General features: G+C 50.9%; 2 protein-coding genes across 12 annotated transcripts in view; one reads left to right on the top strand and one right to left on the bottom strand.

Annotated features, from left to right (window-relative positions):
• Nucleotides 1-428: 428 nt before the first annotated feature.
• On the top strand, nucleotides 429-6,359 carry cbx7a (chromobox homolog 7a). The gene is made up of 6 exons (XM_035398494.1): nucleotides 429-1,065; nucleotides 2,100-2,143; nucleotides 2,260-2,325; nucleotides 2,503-2,569; nucleotides 3,071-3,458; nucleotides 4,231-6,359. Exons 1-6 carry the CDS (start codon nucleotides 997-999, stop codon nucleotides 4,482-4,484), a joined length of 888 nt encoding a protein of 295 aa, XP_035254385.1. The 5' UTR covers nucleotides 429-996; the 3' UTR covers nucleotides 4,485-6,359.
• Nucleotides 6,360-8,383: 2,024 nt separating this feature from the next.
• ep300b (E1A binding protein p300 b) overlaps nucleotides 8,384-17,828 on the bottom strand; it is a 40,856-nt gene continuing 31,411 nt past the window's right edge. For all 11 annotated transcript variants that reach the window (XM_035398482.1, XM_035398485.1, XM_035398491.1 and 8 more), the window contains exons 24-31: nucleotides 16,317-16,467; nucleotides 15,789-15,935; nucleotides 15,395-15,508; nucleotides 14,878-15,043; nucleotides 13,990-14,157; nucleotides 13,491-13,652; nucleotides 12,888-13,169; nucleotides 8,384-12,616 (exon numbers count right to left, since the gene is read on the bottom strand). In XM_035398482.1, coding sequence (XP_035254373.1) covers nucleotides 9,515-12,616; nucleotides 12,888-13,169; nucleotides 13,491-13,652; nucleotides 13,990-14,157; nucleotides 14,878-15,043; nucleotides 15,395-15,508; nucleotides 15,789-15,935; nucleotides 16,317-16,467 — 4,292 coding nt within the window. In that variant the 3' untranslated portion in view covers nucleotides 8,384-9,514. The remainder of the gene's footprint in view (nucleotides 12,617-12,887; nucleotides 13,170-13,490; nucleotides 13,653-13,989; nucleotides 14,158-14,877; nucleotides 15,044-15,394; nucleotides 15,509-15,788; nucleotides 15,936-16,316; nucleotides 16,468-17,828) is intronic.

The raw sequence follows: 17,828 nt of genomic DNA, 5'->3' as shown, positions 1-17,828 counted from the left end.
TACAGTGTATGTATTAGGCTACATGTGTAGTATATAATTGTAGCCAGGGAGTGTGGCGGAAGCACAGGTTATCTGTGGGTGTCTGTGGTCGCACATTTTAAGTAAATGTAAAAGTTGAATGAAAAGTATGCAGTCGAGCAACTTGATCATGTACGTCTGCACATTCTTTAGAACAGTGGTTCCGGAGCTGTTGGAGGGAACCCACCGGTGAGTCATGAGTAGAGATGAGGTGGATCGGGAAATAGAATTAAACAACACGGCATTATGTACTTTCGTTTCACACCAGTCAAATTAAGCACTAGTTTCCAGTTCTGATATATTAATGTATAGAAAACATTACATTTAAAAATTTGACGTATATCGAGTGCATTTTAATAAGGGGTGGGGCATGGGGAATGCATTCGCTGATGAAGTGGGTCGTGTTCTCAGAATGTTCAGGAAACACTGCCTTGGATTATGGAATACATAGCGCAATCGCCTTTTGAGTGTTTTTGTTTTTTGGTCAAGTAAACCCAAGTTGAATTCGCTGTTGATAAGGAAGATATCTGGCAATCATTACAGTTAACTAAAATTGTATCTTACTTTTTTCTGCACAAAGTATTTAAAAACATCTCGTCGTTTGTGTTTTCATCTGCGTACGCGGACGCGCGCTTGCAGCTTGGGGTAACGGCGTAACTTGCAAACGAGCGGACAGTCCACGGGGGGCGCGCTTTGAGCGTCACACGGGAACGCGCTTGGCAGTGTAAATGTGTCGCAGATTTGTGAACTCTGGGAAAGAGAATGAATAAGAAAATGAAACCATGAAAAACATATGAAACCGAAATAGAAAGAACTCTTCGGCAAGGAGCGGACGACTGGGGAAAATAAAATCACCAGTGAAATTGAGCTCAGAATTTGTGTTATTTCGTGAAGAACGGGGAGTAGGCTACCTAAAGGGTAAACCAGTAAACACGCACTACGTTCTACTGAGCGTGCAGAACACGCAGTACAGTTACGATGGAGCTGTCATCAATAGGTGAACAAGTATTTGCCGTGGAATCGATAACAAAGAAGAGAGTCAGAAAGGTAAGGTCTGAGAAAGAACATTGCATTCGATGCAATTGATACTCCATAATGCGTTTATGCGCGTCATGCAGCCGAGTTCGTCGTATAGTGCGTATATCAATAGTTTCCACATAATAGTTGCACACGAGCAAACAATCTAATAGTATCCTTGGTATGGGAGATTCATTAGTTTTAACTGTTTTCTTAGCCGATGCTAAAAAACTTTTGACCTCCTACTTTTAGGCTCTTAATGTAAACATAATGGCAGATACTGGTGTCTATTTAACTTAACGGATTGATCAAAAGGAGTGCATAGAATTTTGCGTGACATACATGGGGAGAAACAAGGCGTGGGTAACCTCGTTTCTCTGTCCCTAGCATCAATGTGCGTGTGTGAGATGACACGTGAGTTGCTGCGAAGCTAGGGGGCGGGGGGCGGGGGGCGGGGTACCTACGCAGTTTATTTATACGCGCAGGGGAAATTGATGCACGAGGAGGAATCTTAGGCATACCCTTGACTTGTAACATTGTTTTACTGGGGTAGCTATGCAACATGATCTAACTGAACTATATCGGCTAATGCAGCGCTCCATGAAACGATTGATACAGAGAGATGGTTTATACTACTAATAATATACTTAATATTAGATGTGCGACGTGTGTGCACCACGGCGATCGGGAAAAGCACGCGGTGTTTTTGGTCAGCCGTTTCGCTCTGGTTAGAGACTGCCTGCTCTGGACGTTGCGCAATAGGTTTGTTTACATGTTAGCTGCCACGCCCCCACTTTCGGTAATCTCTGAAAAACGTTTATTTTATTCACACAGCGGCTGCTTTCGCATGCAAATACGGTATCACTACAAACGCTCCAGGTTACGCAGAGTTTACGGCAGCGTTACAATCATTATATAAAAGCGGTGGTAATGAGCAGAATTTGCTGTTCGAATAGATCATTATTTTCATGTGCTCGCCTTTAGCGTGTGGGCGTTAGCTCAGATGCATATTTTGCCGCTCTCTTTCTCCTCTCGCTTAATGGATATTTTTCTGTGTATCTCAGGGGAACGTGGAGTACTTACTGAAGTGGCAGGGGTGGTCACCCAAGTAAGTACGCATTTAGCCCTAAACGAACAATAATTGTTATTCATACACAGTGTACAGTCCAGCAGAGCGCGTGGGCACGTGGCCGTTTTATGAATGCTTGCCTCTGTTCCTGACAGGTACAGCACATGGGAACCAGAGGACAACATTCTGGATCCGCTCCTTGTCCTAGCGTACAAGGAGAAGTGAGTAACCCCTTACAGCGCCAAAGGCCCCCTGCTGGCCATACAGTCATGTGCAACATCGCGATTCTCCACGACCACATATTCCTATTTCTGTTTTTGCCGCGTTCCACATAGTTTTATTCTGTAGATAAGCACTCAGGTGAGCCCTCTCTCTTTTTCTTGTTTCTTTTGCACCAGGGAGGAGAAGGACAGAGCCCTGGCTTGCAGGAGAAAAGGGCTCCGTGCTAGGAGACTCCTGCTGCAGGTAGCGCACCTTCCTTCCCTGCACACAGAGTTCAGTGCATGTGCAGCTAGTTATTCTGCTGTTGCCATGGCTTTTTTAATTTATTTTTTTTGGTCCCCAGTTTAGAATGCCCAGTCATACTGTTTCAGCACTCATCACTGCAGCCTCCACTATCAATTTAGCAGAGCGTAGACTAGCATGTGCTCTCTTCTGAAACGTGATTTCACGTTCCACTTATCACACTACAGTCCGCAATTCGGGTTTGCACAGAGATCAGTCAGAGGAAAACCTTTCATGTGCTGCATGACAGGTAGGCCTGCAGGTCTCCGAATTGACCAGTGGGGGATGCTAGAGAGTAATGAGATGCAGAATCCTGCTAACTTAACCCTCCCTAACCCAGGGCGACGGTAGCAGCAATTGTATGCAGCCTGGCAGGGCTACCCGCCACAGTCGTAGGCTTTCTGACTTAAGTGTAGAGACTGTAATGTCTGAGTGCGGCACGTCTCTGTCCTCCTCCTGCAGAATATCTACACCATGGAGCTCCGCAGCGCTCACAAGGAGCCGGAGAAGATGGCGCCGCGCCCCCGCCTCTCTCTGTCCCGCCTGCGGAGCAGCGAGGAGGCGCGGAGGCTGCAGGGCCGAGCGGAGCGGAGGAACGCCTTCCGCCACCGCATCTCGCGCAGGAAACAGCCGGGGGGCCCGCGCCTGATCTGCCTCGGCCCCGCCCCCCTGGACCTCGTGCCTCACGTCCAGCGCCCCGCAGACGGGGGCTGGGGGAGGAAGGAAGAGGAGGGAGAAGAGGAAGAGGAGCGAGAGAAGGAAAACGAGAAAGAGAAAGAGAAAGAGGAGGAGAAAGAGGAGGAGAAGCGAGAAGCAGAGAACGTGGAGACGGAGAGAGACTCCCTGACCGGTGAGTTTTTTAGGTCACTTGGCGTAGTGAAATACTGTGAGCAGCAGAAGAACCCATTAGTTTTTTTTTGATGCAGCCCTTGTGTTTGGTTTGTTGTTAGCTGTGCACACTGTTAAACGTGCTTCACCATGGCTACACAGCTCCAGCCCTCAGGATACACCCCCCACCTGTACTCAAACCACCGGCACACCCTGAAACTGGAGATGGGGAGGATAATTTTAGTCACTAAATGACAAAGATTAGTTGGATCAGGTGGTTAAGGGCCTGGCTGGAAGAATTGCCTGCAGAATGCTGCTTTTCTCCAGGACCATGTCTGTGCCACCTTGCAGCACTGAGTTTCTCAGTTTCTGACCTCGGTACCCATGCATTCGCTCATTTTTAAGAATACTTGAGTATAACGGAAAACATGCATGCACATGAATCCCTGATTTTGTTTTGTCTTTGATGTACTCTGAATGCAGGTTTGACAAATTGGCATCCCTATTCCATAGTTTTCGCATTTCCCATAGAAAGATGTTGGGTTTTGGTAATCAGGTATCTAAACGTTCAGCACTAAGGAATCCAGTGTCATTTTGCCAGTGAATAAATGAGTCAATCAAACAGGTTCACACCCTTTACAGGCTACAGCTCATACAACAGCTCATTAGATGCTGGAAGTAGCCAAAGCAACCTAAACAAAAGCATGCAGAGGGCTCACCCAGAACTGAGTTAGGACACCTTGTTACCTTTGGATGCATTGACGTCTCTCTCTCTCTCTCTATCACTCTCTCAGGGGGGTCCGTGGCAGAGGGGTGTGCTTCCAGTTCAGACGAGGAGGAAGCAGTGGTTGCCACTGGCTCAGAGGGCTTCACCCCTACTTTGGGGGAGGAGGAAGAGATTGCGTGCAGCCAATCAGAGACCTGCGCCCCTGAAGCAGGCCCGGGCCAAGTGACCGTCACCAACGTTACCATCAACTCGCTGACCGTCACTTTCAGGGAGGCCTTGGCGGCGAAAGGCTTCTTTAGGGGCTGGGGTTTGGAGTTCTGAGAACGAAAAGGAGAGAGAGAGAGAGGGTGAGATGGAGGGGGAAAGTGAGAGATGGAGAGTTGGAACGGCCCGGTAACCTCCACGCTACGTTTCGCAAAGGCTCGCAGGAGATGCAAGAGCCCCGGCCTTCTTTAACTTCGCTCGTCGAGAGGAGTGTGGAAGGCCTGGCCTCAGCGTTAAATGCAAACGAAACCTCTTCCCAATCTATTTTTGCACTGTTTTTCCGGCATCGGCTGTCTCCAGTCAACTCCAGGGAGTATTTCACGAGGCAGTATTACTAGGTTAGCTGGATAACTGCGCCGAGTAAAACCCGGAACAGCTTTTTACTTCAGTCCACGTTCCAGATTTGGGATGGTTCCGGGTTTTAACTCAGTGTAGTTATCCAGATAACTCAGTAATCCTGCTTCATGAAACAGGGCCCAGTACCTCTTAATGGACACACAGCCAATGAGGCTTCTCCTCCATCGCTCGTCCTCTCCATTTCTCCCTCCTCCCGTCCCCTGACCTACGAGTAAGCTCACTGTTGTTTCCTTTATTAATGTCACTTTGCTCCCTGTAAACACCCTGCCAGTGTACATACATGAACAGCACACACGCCTCTGGATGCACACACATCTACACATACACAGACCCATTAAAAAGACATATTTAAAGACCCATTATTCGAAAGCTTAAAGCATGAGAAGCTTGGATACACAGGGGGCTGCACAGCCAGAAATGTCCTTACCAGGCGACAGTATATTACCTGAGACTGACACCCTCATTTCCCTCTGGCTGCCAGTTCATTCAGCAGCCACTGCTGGGGACAGTGGCCATCTGTAGGTATCCGAAGTGTGAGTAGAGTCAGTCTGCATTCTGAAGAGGTGAACCCATATAATCTGACTGAATTGCCTTTCAGGATACACACACACTCACACAAGTGTTCATTTTATACCATTCTTCTTCCATGTACATAAAATCACGGCTTTGAAGAGCCTTTTGTGGGAAAGGAGACATGGCATGTTTAACAGTGCAGGCAGATACCAGAGGTGAATACTTGCCTTTCGGTTCAAATTGTTTGTTTGCTGAAGCCCTTGAAATTTTTAACGACAAACATTCCATAACCTCACTTCATATGTTTTTTGGCTATGACAAATCTTGAAAATGAATTGATACAATGCGCTTGTGTCATGTAGAATCGATTTGAAACTAAAGCAACGCATATTGCGGTTAACTGAGACTATCAAAGCGAAGTGCACATCACTTGTTTCCCCCATCTTTTCCATTTATATAAAATGGAGCAATCATTTTGAATGATATCTTTATCTTAAAAATAAGATGCTTGTGTCCTCTCTGTGTCAAACTTGTGTACTGTTCCTATCCCCTTCTCCAACTGATTTTAAATACTTACCTCATTTTGGCCCAAATTGGAAGAACATCCAAAATAAACGAGAGGAAGACTATAGGAAGAGAGAAGGAAGAATACAGGAAGAGGGGAGGAAAACTACAAGAAGAGGGTTGAAAACTCAAATATAGCAATTCAGGGGTAGAGAAGGAAAGAAAAGTTTTCATTTGAGCACTTCAGTGCAGTGATTTATTTTTCAAGGAGAAAGAAACTGGGCTCTATTTTTGTATTATATACTGATTGTGATTATTTATTTAGCAGGGAGCCTTTGTGTATCTGTTGAGCTGTTGTTCCTTTGTGTAATGATGGTAACAACACTACAATGACAAGTAGGACAATGTGCACGTTTGCTATAAATGTAACACTATGCGCCAAGTGACTTGTCTAATATCTTTGTTAAAAACAGTAATATTGTGATGTCCTTCAGAAAGCAACATGGTGATTCTTAATACATTTTTGACTGTAGTATAAATAAATTATCAATATTCAAATATTTTATGGATTCATTTACTTACCATATGCATATTTAAGTGGATGTGTTAGCATCACAAGCTTGAAAAGTTGTTAACATATTTCTCCTGTACCTTAGTAAAGGTAACAAAAAAAAAACATACATGGGACATTAACGTAAGTGGTTTGTGCAGAGGACGAAGAAAGATGAAACTATTGTGCACAGGCCAATATATAGGAACAAAATGCCATTTACTGCCCACATTTCTGTTCTTGATTAATTGTTTAATTTAAAAGTTTAAAAATCAACCAATTTGAGAAACTGAATTGAACTGGCCCTAAATGAGGAAACTGATTTGGTCTGCCAGCAGCACTTGCAGCCTCCCCTGAGAGACAAATAAAAAAAGGAATCTTGGAGAATTTTCTTTTTGTGATCGAGGGTTGATACCATAACGCCTCTCACGTCAACAAAATGGAGATCCTACAAAGATACCCTCTGTTACTGCTGGTAGTTTTGGTAGGATAGTTGCATTTCACACAAACATGGTTATTTCCAGGATAACCACTAGGGGTCAGTATAACTGCATGGCGTTCCTTATACTAGGTACTTGTCTGCACATTATGGTGGTATACCTAGGCCCCAGCCGCCACCTGAGGGTTACATATTGATTCTGGTGCCAATCAGACTGCACGCAAAAGAGAAACAACATAGTGGGCATGGCTTTTGTCTCAGAAACACTAAAGGAGAAAGGCAAAAACATGGTCAATTGGCAGCTGGAAGCAGCAGCACCTCAAGAAAATTTGGGATTGGGTAAAGGCAAAAAGGAGGGGGAAAAAAAACAATACATGATTGCAGGAAAGCAGGGCATGAGCACCTCAGTGGGTTAAGGTGCTCGCTGTGAGGGCAGACGGACAGGTTATAGGACCAATCCATGGCTCAGTCATCGGCCCACTACCGCAGGGTGGGCAAGGGCCTCAGCCAAGGATTTCACAGCTCTGTCACTGCCAGCCATCGGTGAGAAACGCTGCCCAATGGCTCTGGCTCTCTCCTACAGCGGCGAGCGGCCTGAGGCCTGAGCAACAGCCGCTGGCTCACGGGCGAGCGCTACTAAGCAAAGAGCTGCTGCCGGGCAGGGGGGCACAGTGAGAACTGGAGGTACAATCAGCAGCTCCAAAATTAGAGGGTAAATGAGGGGGAACAAATAGCAAAGAACATATTTTTTTTAAAAAGTAGGTAAGTAAAATCGGCAGTAACAAAATGCGTATTTGAGCAAGTGGTCACCCAACACAATTTCAATGCATTTTTTTTTTTGTAATTAAACAGCAATGTAAATAACATACCTCCTTCCAGTGGTTTAGCTTCATTTACAAATGAAATGCTTTGTTTGATCCTTTTCAGCGTGACCACCACTTTAATTACGCGAAAAATGAGCAAATATTTCTCATTTAGCAACACCAAGCATTCATCAGCTGCGTGAATGGCCCCTCACAGAAATAAATATGCAAGACGTGTTGAGTCAGAAGTCAGTTTTACATGCGACTTCTGACTTCATTCCCGAGGTCAGCACACCTGAGCAGCTCGTCAAAGGCCTGCGTGTAAGCGTGTGCATGCATGCGTGTAAGCGTGTGCATGCATGCGTGTAAGCGTGTGCATGCATGCGTGCGCGCGCGGAGGGTCCTCCTTTTCAAATGCGCTTTCACCAAGACTTCCACACCTTTTCACAATTTCAGAAATTCAAAAGACCCTTGGAAACACACGTTTCCAAATCCAGGCTGTGTCAATCTGAAAAGCCTGTACGACTCAGTTTTTTAATATTTCCATTTTATTATAAAAAAAACAGTATTTAAGTCCACAGTTTTGTGTTTTCTTTGTACAGTAAAAAATATTAAATTAAAATCCCAAAGTTCTGAGCACAGAGAGAAATCAAGAGGCAGGGGGGCGGGGGGTATGTGGAGGGGAACTGGTTCTTCGGAGGAGGCTGGGGGGGGGGGTGGGGGAGTCGGCTTGTTTAGGGTTCTGTGCTGGGTCTGAGTCCAGAGGGAGCAGCAAGAGTTTTTTTGGGGGGGGGGGGGGGGGGGGTAACAATGGCTGTACACCCCGGTCCTCCATCTCTCCCCCCCCACCCCGTTTTCAGTTCTCTTCAATACAGTCCACTGCAGGAGTTCACCCCCTGAGTTCCAGAACATTCCAATTCCCATTCCATAATATTGCTGGCCTGCCTTAATGAAGCCAACTCCACAATCTCACAATTAGCACAATCTCACAGCACATGGCTACTCTGACCACCCACCCCCACCTCCAACCCCCCCACCTCCCCAACCAATAAATAAGTGTCAAATACATGGAGTGCACATGCACGCACACATGTGCACACTCGAGCTCTGAGGGTGTATGCATGTGTGTGCGTGTTTGTGGAGGGGGGGGGGGGGGGATCACCTCTGTCCAATGGCTTGCCATTTCCAATGTGGCACAAAAATGAAAAATTCATCAGCCACAGAAACCTGCATCAGCTTTCCCTCCAACACTATGTTTTAAAGTTTATTTGATACTCCCGCAACCAGCATTAGAAATGTAAAATTCAACTAACCGTACCCACCCCCCATTCCAACAGTCATTAACAAAAATATACTCTTTGAATTGTAGCAGTCTCAAAGTACATATACCAACAAACTGTCAAAAAATAAAATAACAGCAAACCCAAACTTTAAAGGAAGATATGCTGTGATGTTTGGATTAAAAAAAAATAACAAATCCACATCACACTGCGAAATAAAAATAAAAAAAGATACAAGAGACTGGCTTACGGAGGAAAGAATTACAATAAAAAAGTCCATTGCATTAAATCATTTTGCTCTTTAATTTTTCCACCACTTTAAAATCTTAAAAATATCTCTTAAAAAAGGCAAATACTTCCCCCAACCCCAAAAATATTACCTGTGTCTTATTCTCTGAAGGAGAAAGACAAACTATCCCCTTTTGTACACAATTAGCAAAAAAAATATATTAACAGCAATAACTTACCATTCATTTATTTTATTCATTCACTGACTTGTTGATTTATTGTAGCATCTCCCATAGGAAGTTCAGTTCATTTATATTGGAAAAAAAATATTAAATAATATTAATAATAACAATAATAATAAAAAAATCCTAACACTGTCCCCGGCGCCTGGGTTTCTTGAATGTACTGCAATGCTACATGATGTTTAAGGTACTGTGATTAATGTTCGCTGCGAGGTCCTGGCCGTTTCCGGACAACATGTCCGCCGGCCCGGGCGCATGCAGCCCCCCCATCCCGCCGAGCTGGGACAGCATGGCGTTCTGGTCGGCGCCGAAGGGGCCCGGGTCCATGGGGTTGTTGGGGTTGGGCTGCTGGGGGGGCTGCTGCTGGGGCGGGGGCACCACCATGCCGGGGTGGTGCGGAGGGGGGAGGTGGCCCGGGTGTGGGGAGCCCGTCTGAGTCTGGGGGGAGATGTGGTGGGGCGAGGGCTGGGGCTGCATGCGGGGGGAGGGGCTGGAGTGGGGCGGCTGGGACTGGGGCCGCGGGGAGGGCTGGGGGGAGCGCACCTGGCTGCTGAGCGAGGAGGGCAGCGGCTGCGCCCCCTGCAGGTGGGGGGACTGGGACATCTGCTGCTGCTGCTGCTGCTGCTGCGGGCTCATGGGGCTGCCGCCGTGGCCCGCCGGCGAGCCGCCGCCCAGGTGCTGCTGCTGCTGCTGCAGGATGCGCTGGTGCAGGGCCTGCTGGAGCATGGCCTGCGAGGACGTGGGCTGGGGGCCCGTCTGCTGCTGCTGCTGGGGGGGAGGCACTCCGCCCGCGCTGCCCGGCCCGCCGTCAGGCCCCTGCAGCCCCGCCATGGCGTTCTGCTGCTGCTGCTGCTGCTGCTGCTGCATCTGGAGGTGGTGCTGATGCTGCTGGAGCCTCATGGCGGCGGCCGCTGCCTGCTGCTGGGTCACGGGCCCCGGGTAGCCCTGGGGCGGCCCTGGCTGGTTCCCCTGCTGCGGGCCCCCGGGCTGGGGCTGGCCTGGCTGCTGGGGGCCCATGCCGGGCTGGCCCAGGTAGCCCGGCTGCTGCTGAGGGGGCTGGGGCTGCTGGAATTGGGTATGGTTGCTCATCTGCTGCTGCTGTTGTTGCTGCTGTTGCTGCTGCTGCTGCTGTTGTTGTTGCTGCTGCTGCTGCTGTTGATGCTGCAGGTGGCGCCTCATTAAGAGCTCTCTGAACTGCGGTGGGATGCTGGTCATTGTGGGGCCCTGTGCCTGCATGCCTCCCGGCTGCTGCTGCTGTTGCTGCTGCTGCTGAAGGGCTGCGACCTGCTGCGGCTGCAATCCTCCACTCAGCAGGGGGCGCTGTTGCATTTGCTGCGGCTGCTGCTGCTGCTGTTGCTGAAGCTGGGTCATCATCACTCCCTGGCCCAGGTGCAAGCCTGGAGCGCCTGCTCCAGGGTTCACGTTGACGGGCTGACCCCCGCCGCCCATGGGCCCCGGGACCCCACCGGGTCCAGCGGGCCCCCCGGGGGCCCCTGCCCCGCCCTTGTACTTGGAGGCGCGCTGCTTGATGAAGGCGGCCATGAGCTGCGGGCTGGAGCGCAGGATGTTGAGCACCTGCTGCTGCTGCTGGGGGGAGCTGGGCGAGCGAAGGGTGCGCAGGAGCTCCTGCAGCGCGGCCTGGGGGAGGTTCCCGCCCCCCGAGGCCCCGCCCACCCCCGCCACCGGCGCCATCATCCCCGGGTGCCCGGCCTGTGGCGGAGGCTGCTGCTGCTGCTGCCCCTGGGGAACCTGCGGCTGGCCGCCCACCATGCCTGGGTGGCTCATCTGCCCCATCATGGGGGCTCTCTGCTGGCCCGCCATCGCTGGGCTGCCCCACTGCTGCTGCTGGCCCTGCTGGGGGGGTGGGGGCTGGAGCTGGGGGCCTCCCTGCTGCTGGAGCTGCACCTGGCCGGGCATCTGGTTCTGGGGCCCAGCCTGCGGCTGCTGTTGCTGTTGTTGCTGCTGCTGCTCTATGTGGGCCCTGGCGGCGGCCTGAGCCTGAGCCTGTGCCTGTGCCTGAGCCTGAGCCTGAGCCTGGGCCTGTGCCTGGGCCTGGGGGGTGAGCCCAGGGCCCCCCACCATCCCTCCCCCGGGGTGACCCATACCCAGCTGGGCCTGGGGCTGCGGGGGCTGGTGGTGCGGGTGCTGGGGCTGCGGGGGCTGGTGGAGCGGGTGCTGGGGCATCATGCCGGCCGCCTGCCGCTGAAGGATCTGAACCTGGGCCATCTTCCTTTGGGTCTCCGCCACACGCTGGATCTTCATGGCGATCTCCACGGCGGCAGGGGGCGGGCCCGACGGGGGCTGCTGCTGCTGCTGGGGCTGCTGAGGCATGGGGGCAGGCTGCTGCTGGGGAGGCGTGGCTGGGCCGAGGCCCGGCTTGCCCTGGGACTGGGAGTGCGGGGAGGAGGCAGGGTGCCGGGGCGTGTAGGGGGGCAGGCTGTTGGCGTGCTGGAGCTGCTGGGCCGAGGGTGACTGGCCCTGGACCTGGGGCATCATGGGCTGCTGCTGCGGCGAGCTCATCATCCCCCCACCGGGGATCTGCTGGAGGTGGTGGTGCAGGTGGTGCTGAGGCATCCCGCCCTGCTGCGCCACCTGCTGCTGGAGCTGCGGCTGCGGCTGCTGCTGCTGCTGCTGCTGCTGCTGGGGCATGCCCACGCCACCCACCCCGGGCTGGGGCATGGGGGGCATGCTGGACTGGGTGGGCGTCTGGGGCGTGGGGGGCTGGGTGCCGCCCGACGTGGGTGTGCTGGGAGCTGTGGTGCCGTTGTTGCCTGGCGATGGCAGCCCCCCGCCCCCTCCCCCTCCCCCCGCTGTCACAGCGGGCCGCTGCATGCTGGCCATGCGCCTGCGCAGCATCTGCGCCTGTTGCAGCCGGTGCTGCAGCTGCTGCTGGCGCAGCTTGTGCTTGATGTTGAGGCAGAAGGGCACAGGGCACTTGTTCTCCTGGCAGTGCTTGGCGTGGTAGCAGCAGAGGGCGATGAGCTGCTTGCAGATGGGGCAGCCGCCGTTGGTCTTGCGCTTGCAGCCCTTGGTGTGCTGCACCACGCGCTTCATCTTCTGGCAGGACGGAAGGGAGCAGTTGGCGTTGCGGCACTGGCAGGCGTGCACCAGCGACTGGATGCAGCGCTGGATGCTGAGGCGGCGTGAGTCCCCAGGGCTCTGCGTGGCTGCTGCTGCCTGGCTGTTGCTCTCATCGTCCAGGCCCAGGCCCAGCTTCTCCATCTTGTGTTCGTGGCCCTTAGTGTTGTAGCAGGTGATGCAGAGGTCATAGTCCTGTGAGAGGAAATGTGGAGGAGGAAAGTGTTCAATAATTAAACTTCTGCTGCCACCTAAACTCCCACAATACCCATCACCCAACATCTTGCAACTCCCACAATTTCCCATTGCCCAACATCCTGCAACTCCCACAATTCCCCATTGCTCAACATCCTGCAACTCCCACAATTCCCCATCTCCCAACATCCTGCAACTCCCACAATTCCCCATCGCCCAACATCCTGCAACTCCCACAATTCCCCATCGCCCAACATCCTGCAACTCCCACCTCGCAGACGGTGCAGTGGAAGCGCGTCTCCACGTGGTGCTTGCACTCATTGCAGGTGTAGACAAAGCGGTCCTGGCTCTGGTTGTGCAGCTCCACCAGCATGCACATGGAGCTCCACTTGGCGCGTCGCAGCGAGGAGAACTCCAGGTGCTTGTCCCGCGCCAGCGTGAGGAAGGCGTCCCGCCCGTCCATCAGGTCACACGCCATCAGGGGGTCCGGGTCCACGATGGGCGGGAGGGAGTTGGCGGTTGGGCCAGCGATCAGGCGAATAACGAAGAACACCTTTGGGAGGGACGGAACACAAGGCTGAAGAAACATCTTCGCACTCCCATGCGAAGGCTCTTTCAGCGAGCCATGCAAATGCATCTCCCTCAGATTAAAGCTCTCTCAGTTCTGCAACACCTGCATCCATGTTGTGAAGCAATAGGCAACGCTGTTCACTTTGGAACAACCGATATGGTCGGAACAGGCGCAGCAAAAATAACGAATGCGCACAAACTCTTCATAAGAGTTCCTGTTAGGAAGCGGAAAGGGACACATCGAACTCCGATGAGCTTCACGGAAAGCCCAGAGAGAGCACAGGTGTGCACGTCAGGCCTTTACCTCCTTGTGCTTCTCCATGGTGGCGTAGAGTTTCTGGGAGAGGTCGTTGGAGACGTTGGGCATCCCCGGCTTCTTCTTGTTGGCTCGGCTCAGGCTGCTCTTGTTCTTGCTCGTCTTTTTGCTGTTCTTCTTCTTGGCGTTTTTGCTGTCCCCTTTGGTAGCCTGCGGATGCAGAAGACAGACAGACGTTGAGTACAACCACTCCAGCTAACGCCAGAAAGGTTTCCCCTTCACCTCACAGCGCATTTATAATGGCTTCACCACAGGGACTTTTACAGGAAAACCCTGAACCAACCCATGGAAACCAGCAGAGCACTCCGTGGGGAAAAAAAGTGAGACATCCCAGTGAAAAGGGCCAAAATTCCTTATGTAATGTACACTAACCAATAAACTTTCCCTGCTATTTGTCACAGCCAACCTTCCCCACAGATCCAACAGGTCCTATTAGAGAGCTCAATGGGATACACTCTGGTCCCCTCCCCACAGTCCCACCACTCACATCGATGCTCTCGCTGGAGGTGCTGTTCTCCTCCCTCTTCCTCTCCTCCTCCTCCTGCTCCAGCTCCTTGATGCTCTCCTCCAGGACATTGGGCCAGAAGTCGCCCTCAAAGTAGGGTAGCTCCTTGGCACTGGTCAGACGGTCCTCCGTTGCCTGCTTGAAGATGTCCTGAGGATAGAGGTGCCAGACATATTAACATTAACATGTTGTTAAAACTGAGGAGGTACGGAGGAGAGAGGAGGTATGGGTTAAGAGAAGAAAGGAGGTATGGGTTAATATGGATGAGAGAGAAGGTATGGATTAAGAGAAGAAAGGAGGTATGGGTTAATATGGAGGAGAGAGAAGGTATGGATTAAGAGAAGAAAGGAGGTATAGGTTAATATGGAGGAGAGAGAAGGTATGGATTAAGAGAAGAAAGGAGGTATGGGTTAATATGGAGGAGAGAGAAGGTATGGATTAAGGCATGGAGACATGCTATGGCAGTGGTGTCAAACTCGTTGCCATGGAGGGCCGTGTGTATGCAGGTTTTCATTCCAACCAATTAATGCTGCCTTAATTGAGTCCAATTACTCATTCAGCCATATGCGTTTAACTGCATTGAAGCACAGAATATAAGAAAATTTTTATTTAGACAATGCGGGTCACCATAGACGTCGGGTCACCATTGTGCACAAACCTGCATCCCTAATTCAGCAAATAATTTAACTAATTATATAATCAAGATCTAAGGCTGGAATGAAAACCTGCATACACACGGCCCTCCATGGCAACGAGTTTGACACCACTGCGCTATGGGGTAACGAAAATTAAACGGGCGTTAATATGAGACACCCAGCAGCCCCTATTCTTTAAACTTTTTGATGGGATTCATTGGCCCCAGCCGCACACCTTGTAGTCGTGCACGATGCGCTCGGACACGGCCTTGTCCAGCATCTTCTTGTACCACTCCTGCAGGCGCTTGGGTTTGGGGATCTTCTGGTCGATGGGGTGACAGTGGAAGATGTAGTCGTCCCCCTCGCTGGGTGGACAGGCCCAAATGTGACCCGTTGTAAAGCTGAAGACAAGGGAGTTGCATGCGTCAGTCCTACAAGCTCTACACACATTGGTTACAGACCCATTTTGGCCTATGTCAACAAAAAAAGTGACCATGATGACCTAAACCATTTGGCAAGCACACAACTTTAGACATGCTTAACAGTCCTGCTAGGACACACTAGATGGATATTCATAAATATATAAAAACACTCAGCTGAATACATTATTTTTTCTATACGATGGTATCTACATTCTCAGGGATCTCCAGGAGGTTTTCAAAATTTCGGTTAAAAAAAAAGTTATTTATGAGTTAAATAATTGGAGATCTTTGAGGCCCATCTGCGGCAGGACAGAGGCGCCGCTCACTCACCCAAGCTTCTTCACATACTCCAGGTACCCGATGAGGATCTCGTGGTAGACACCCGTGCGCAGGTGGCGTGGCTGAAAGAAGTGCACACTGTCCAGGTAGGAGATGTAGACCCGCCTGGACCAGAGAAACGAAAGGAGGGAGGGAGGGAGGCAGAGAGAGAGTGAAGATGGGGGAGAAAGAAACAGCTGAAATTCCTGAGCGATGACCAAACAAGGGACATCCTAGGCTCTTCAGGACTTGAATGTGCACCTTTTTTTTACACGAAGCTCTTACAGTAAATTGAGTAATTTATCGGATTTCAAATAACATGCCAATCTGACTCGGGACATGGGCACGGAGAGTCCCAACTGGTCAGGTGGAGCGGAGGGGAGGGGCTCAAGTAAGGCTTTCTGACCTCTGGTTGGGCGGCGGGCAGTCCGAGCCATACTCCTGCACATGCATGCCGAAGAAGCAGACGTCGGCGCCGTCGATGTCCTCGAATGCAAACAGCGCCTTCGTCCTGTAAGGGAAGGACTCCGCCATCTCCCCACTGTCCACAAACCTGCAGGGAGAGCGGACAGAAAACAGCCATGATTTACAAACGGCCATCATTTAAATAGTTTCAGGAAACCATTATGTACCATGTCAAGTATGAATAGCCCTCCTGGAATTAAGAAAAATTGATGATACGTATTAAATGTCTGTCCACACTCACTCACCTTTTTCCTGCATCTTAATCACCAGCACCACAACTAGTTTGTCCTGATTTCATCATGTCTCCCGAATGTAATACAAGAGAAATGGCGGCTGTACCCTAACCCCCTTCCACCGCACCCCTCTAACACCAGGACCGTTTTCTTCTGCTAAACTTAAGGTCTCGTGCCACACTCAGCCTCCCCCTTCACTACCACACCATCTCCTCCATGTTGCAGATGACCCTCACCTGGCCTTCATGCCTGGCTTCACCTCCACCACCTTGTCGGAGACGTGGACCACACGAATGGTGACATCGCCGGATTCCGGGTGGTTCTGCCTCCTGAGGTACTCGTTCACTCTTGTCTCCAGGAAACTCCCCAGTTTGGTCTGGGGTAGCCCTGCGAAAGAGGAAAGAGAGGGAGACCGAACAAGGGAGGAGGAGGGACAGGAGAATAATGGGAGGGAGGCAACAGAGAATGAAAAGAGAAAGATGGAAGGGAAGGAAAAAAGAAATGAGAGAATCCGGTTAAACATGAAGGGGGCCACGTGGTCAGAGCTAAAGCCCCTCGCCCATACACGAGGCAGGGGTGTAAACAAACACAACCAGCCCAGAAACACTGGTTCTTGTTAGGTGAACACAATTTCCCATCCCAATGAACAAATGAATCTCCCCACAAACCACCTCGATCCATGTTCAGCACATGAACCACCTAGAGCCTTTTGATCCAAACACCTTAGATGAAAAAAAACTGACTTGACAATGAAAAGGACCGGTTCTGGTTCAGGCTTCATATAAAACAGAAGCACTGTAGGACCCGGCAAAGCAATGATGGCAACTTCACACTGCCACATAGCTCCAGCGGTCGATGGGCTGTATTGCACTGAACACAAGAGAAATAGTTTGTCTTTACGGTCTTCCATCAGGTGGGGTCCATGACGGCGGTCTGCTTGTTGTGCTACACAATAAATTTCCCCAGCCATTAGGAGCAGGGCAGGTATGAACATCCACTTACTTTATTCCTCCTCACCTGTAACATCCATTAACACCTGTCAAAACTGGGTCTGTGTGTGTAATGTCACCGCACAGATATCCACCCCCCATCCCCTACCCTCTTTTGGTCCACCCTCTTCACCATCCTACCTGCTGCTCCATTCTCTTCGCCTTCTCTATTGAGGGTGGTGGGGGTGGGGGGGGGGGTGTTTAGGGGATAGCTGGTCAGAATTCAAACTAGAAACGGGGTATTGGGGAAGGACCAGGAACATAACCTCATCTCCCTGTGTAGGCGTGCTCTGGAGTACATGTGGTTCTTTCTCCATTTTGTCTATTGAATAAAGCGTCCACCCCCCCGACACAAAAAAATTCTCAAATCGCTGCTTGCTTCCCTTCCACCCCACCCCCGCCCCCCACCGCATCATAACCCCCCTGGTCCTTCACTGTGACGAAAAACCCAGTGGCCGAAAAAAAAAAAAAAAAAAAAAAAAACCCGACTAAATCGGTGGAGGGAGGATGATGTTGCAAAGATGCTCCGAGATGGAGCGCAGTGAAGCAACATGCCTCCCTAGGGGGGGTGCCCGCATCCCTACACACAAAATAGGATTCCCAAAAACGCCCTCCAGCGACTAGCCTTCAGCGCGCAAAGGGAAAAGCTGTGGTTAACAGACACTGTGCAGCAGCTGACCGGCGGCCGCCAGCTCTCTGAGCGCCCGCTTCTCTCACAAGACGGGCGTCTGAAATGAAAAGATAGTTTGTTACATGTTG

This window comes from Anguilla anguilla, chromosome 17 (assembly GCF_013347855.1).
Source record: "Anguilla anguilla isolate fAngAng1 chromosome 17, fAngAng1.pri, whole genome shotgun sequence".
In the NCBI taxonomy this organism is placed as follows: domain Eukaryota; kingdom Metazoa; phylum Chordata; class Actinopteri; order Anguilliformes; family Anguillidae; genus Anguilla; species Anguilla anguilla.
The sequence above is the reverse complement of the archived record's forward strand: the minus strand, read 5'-3'. Positions and strand labels throughout refer to the sequence as shown.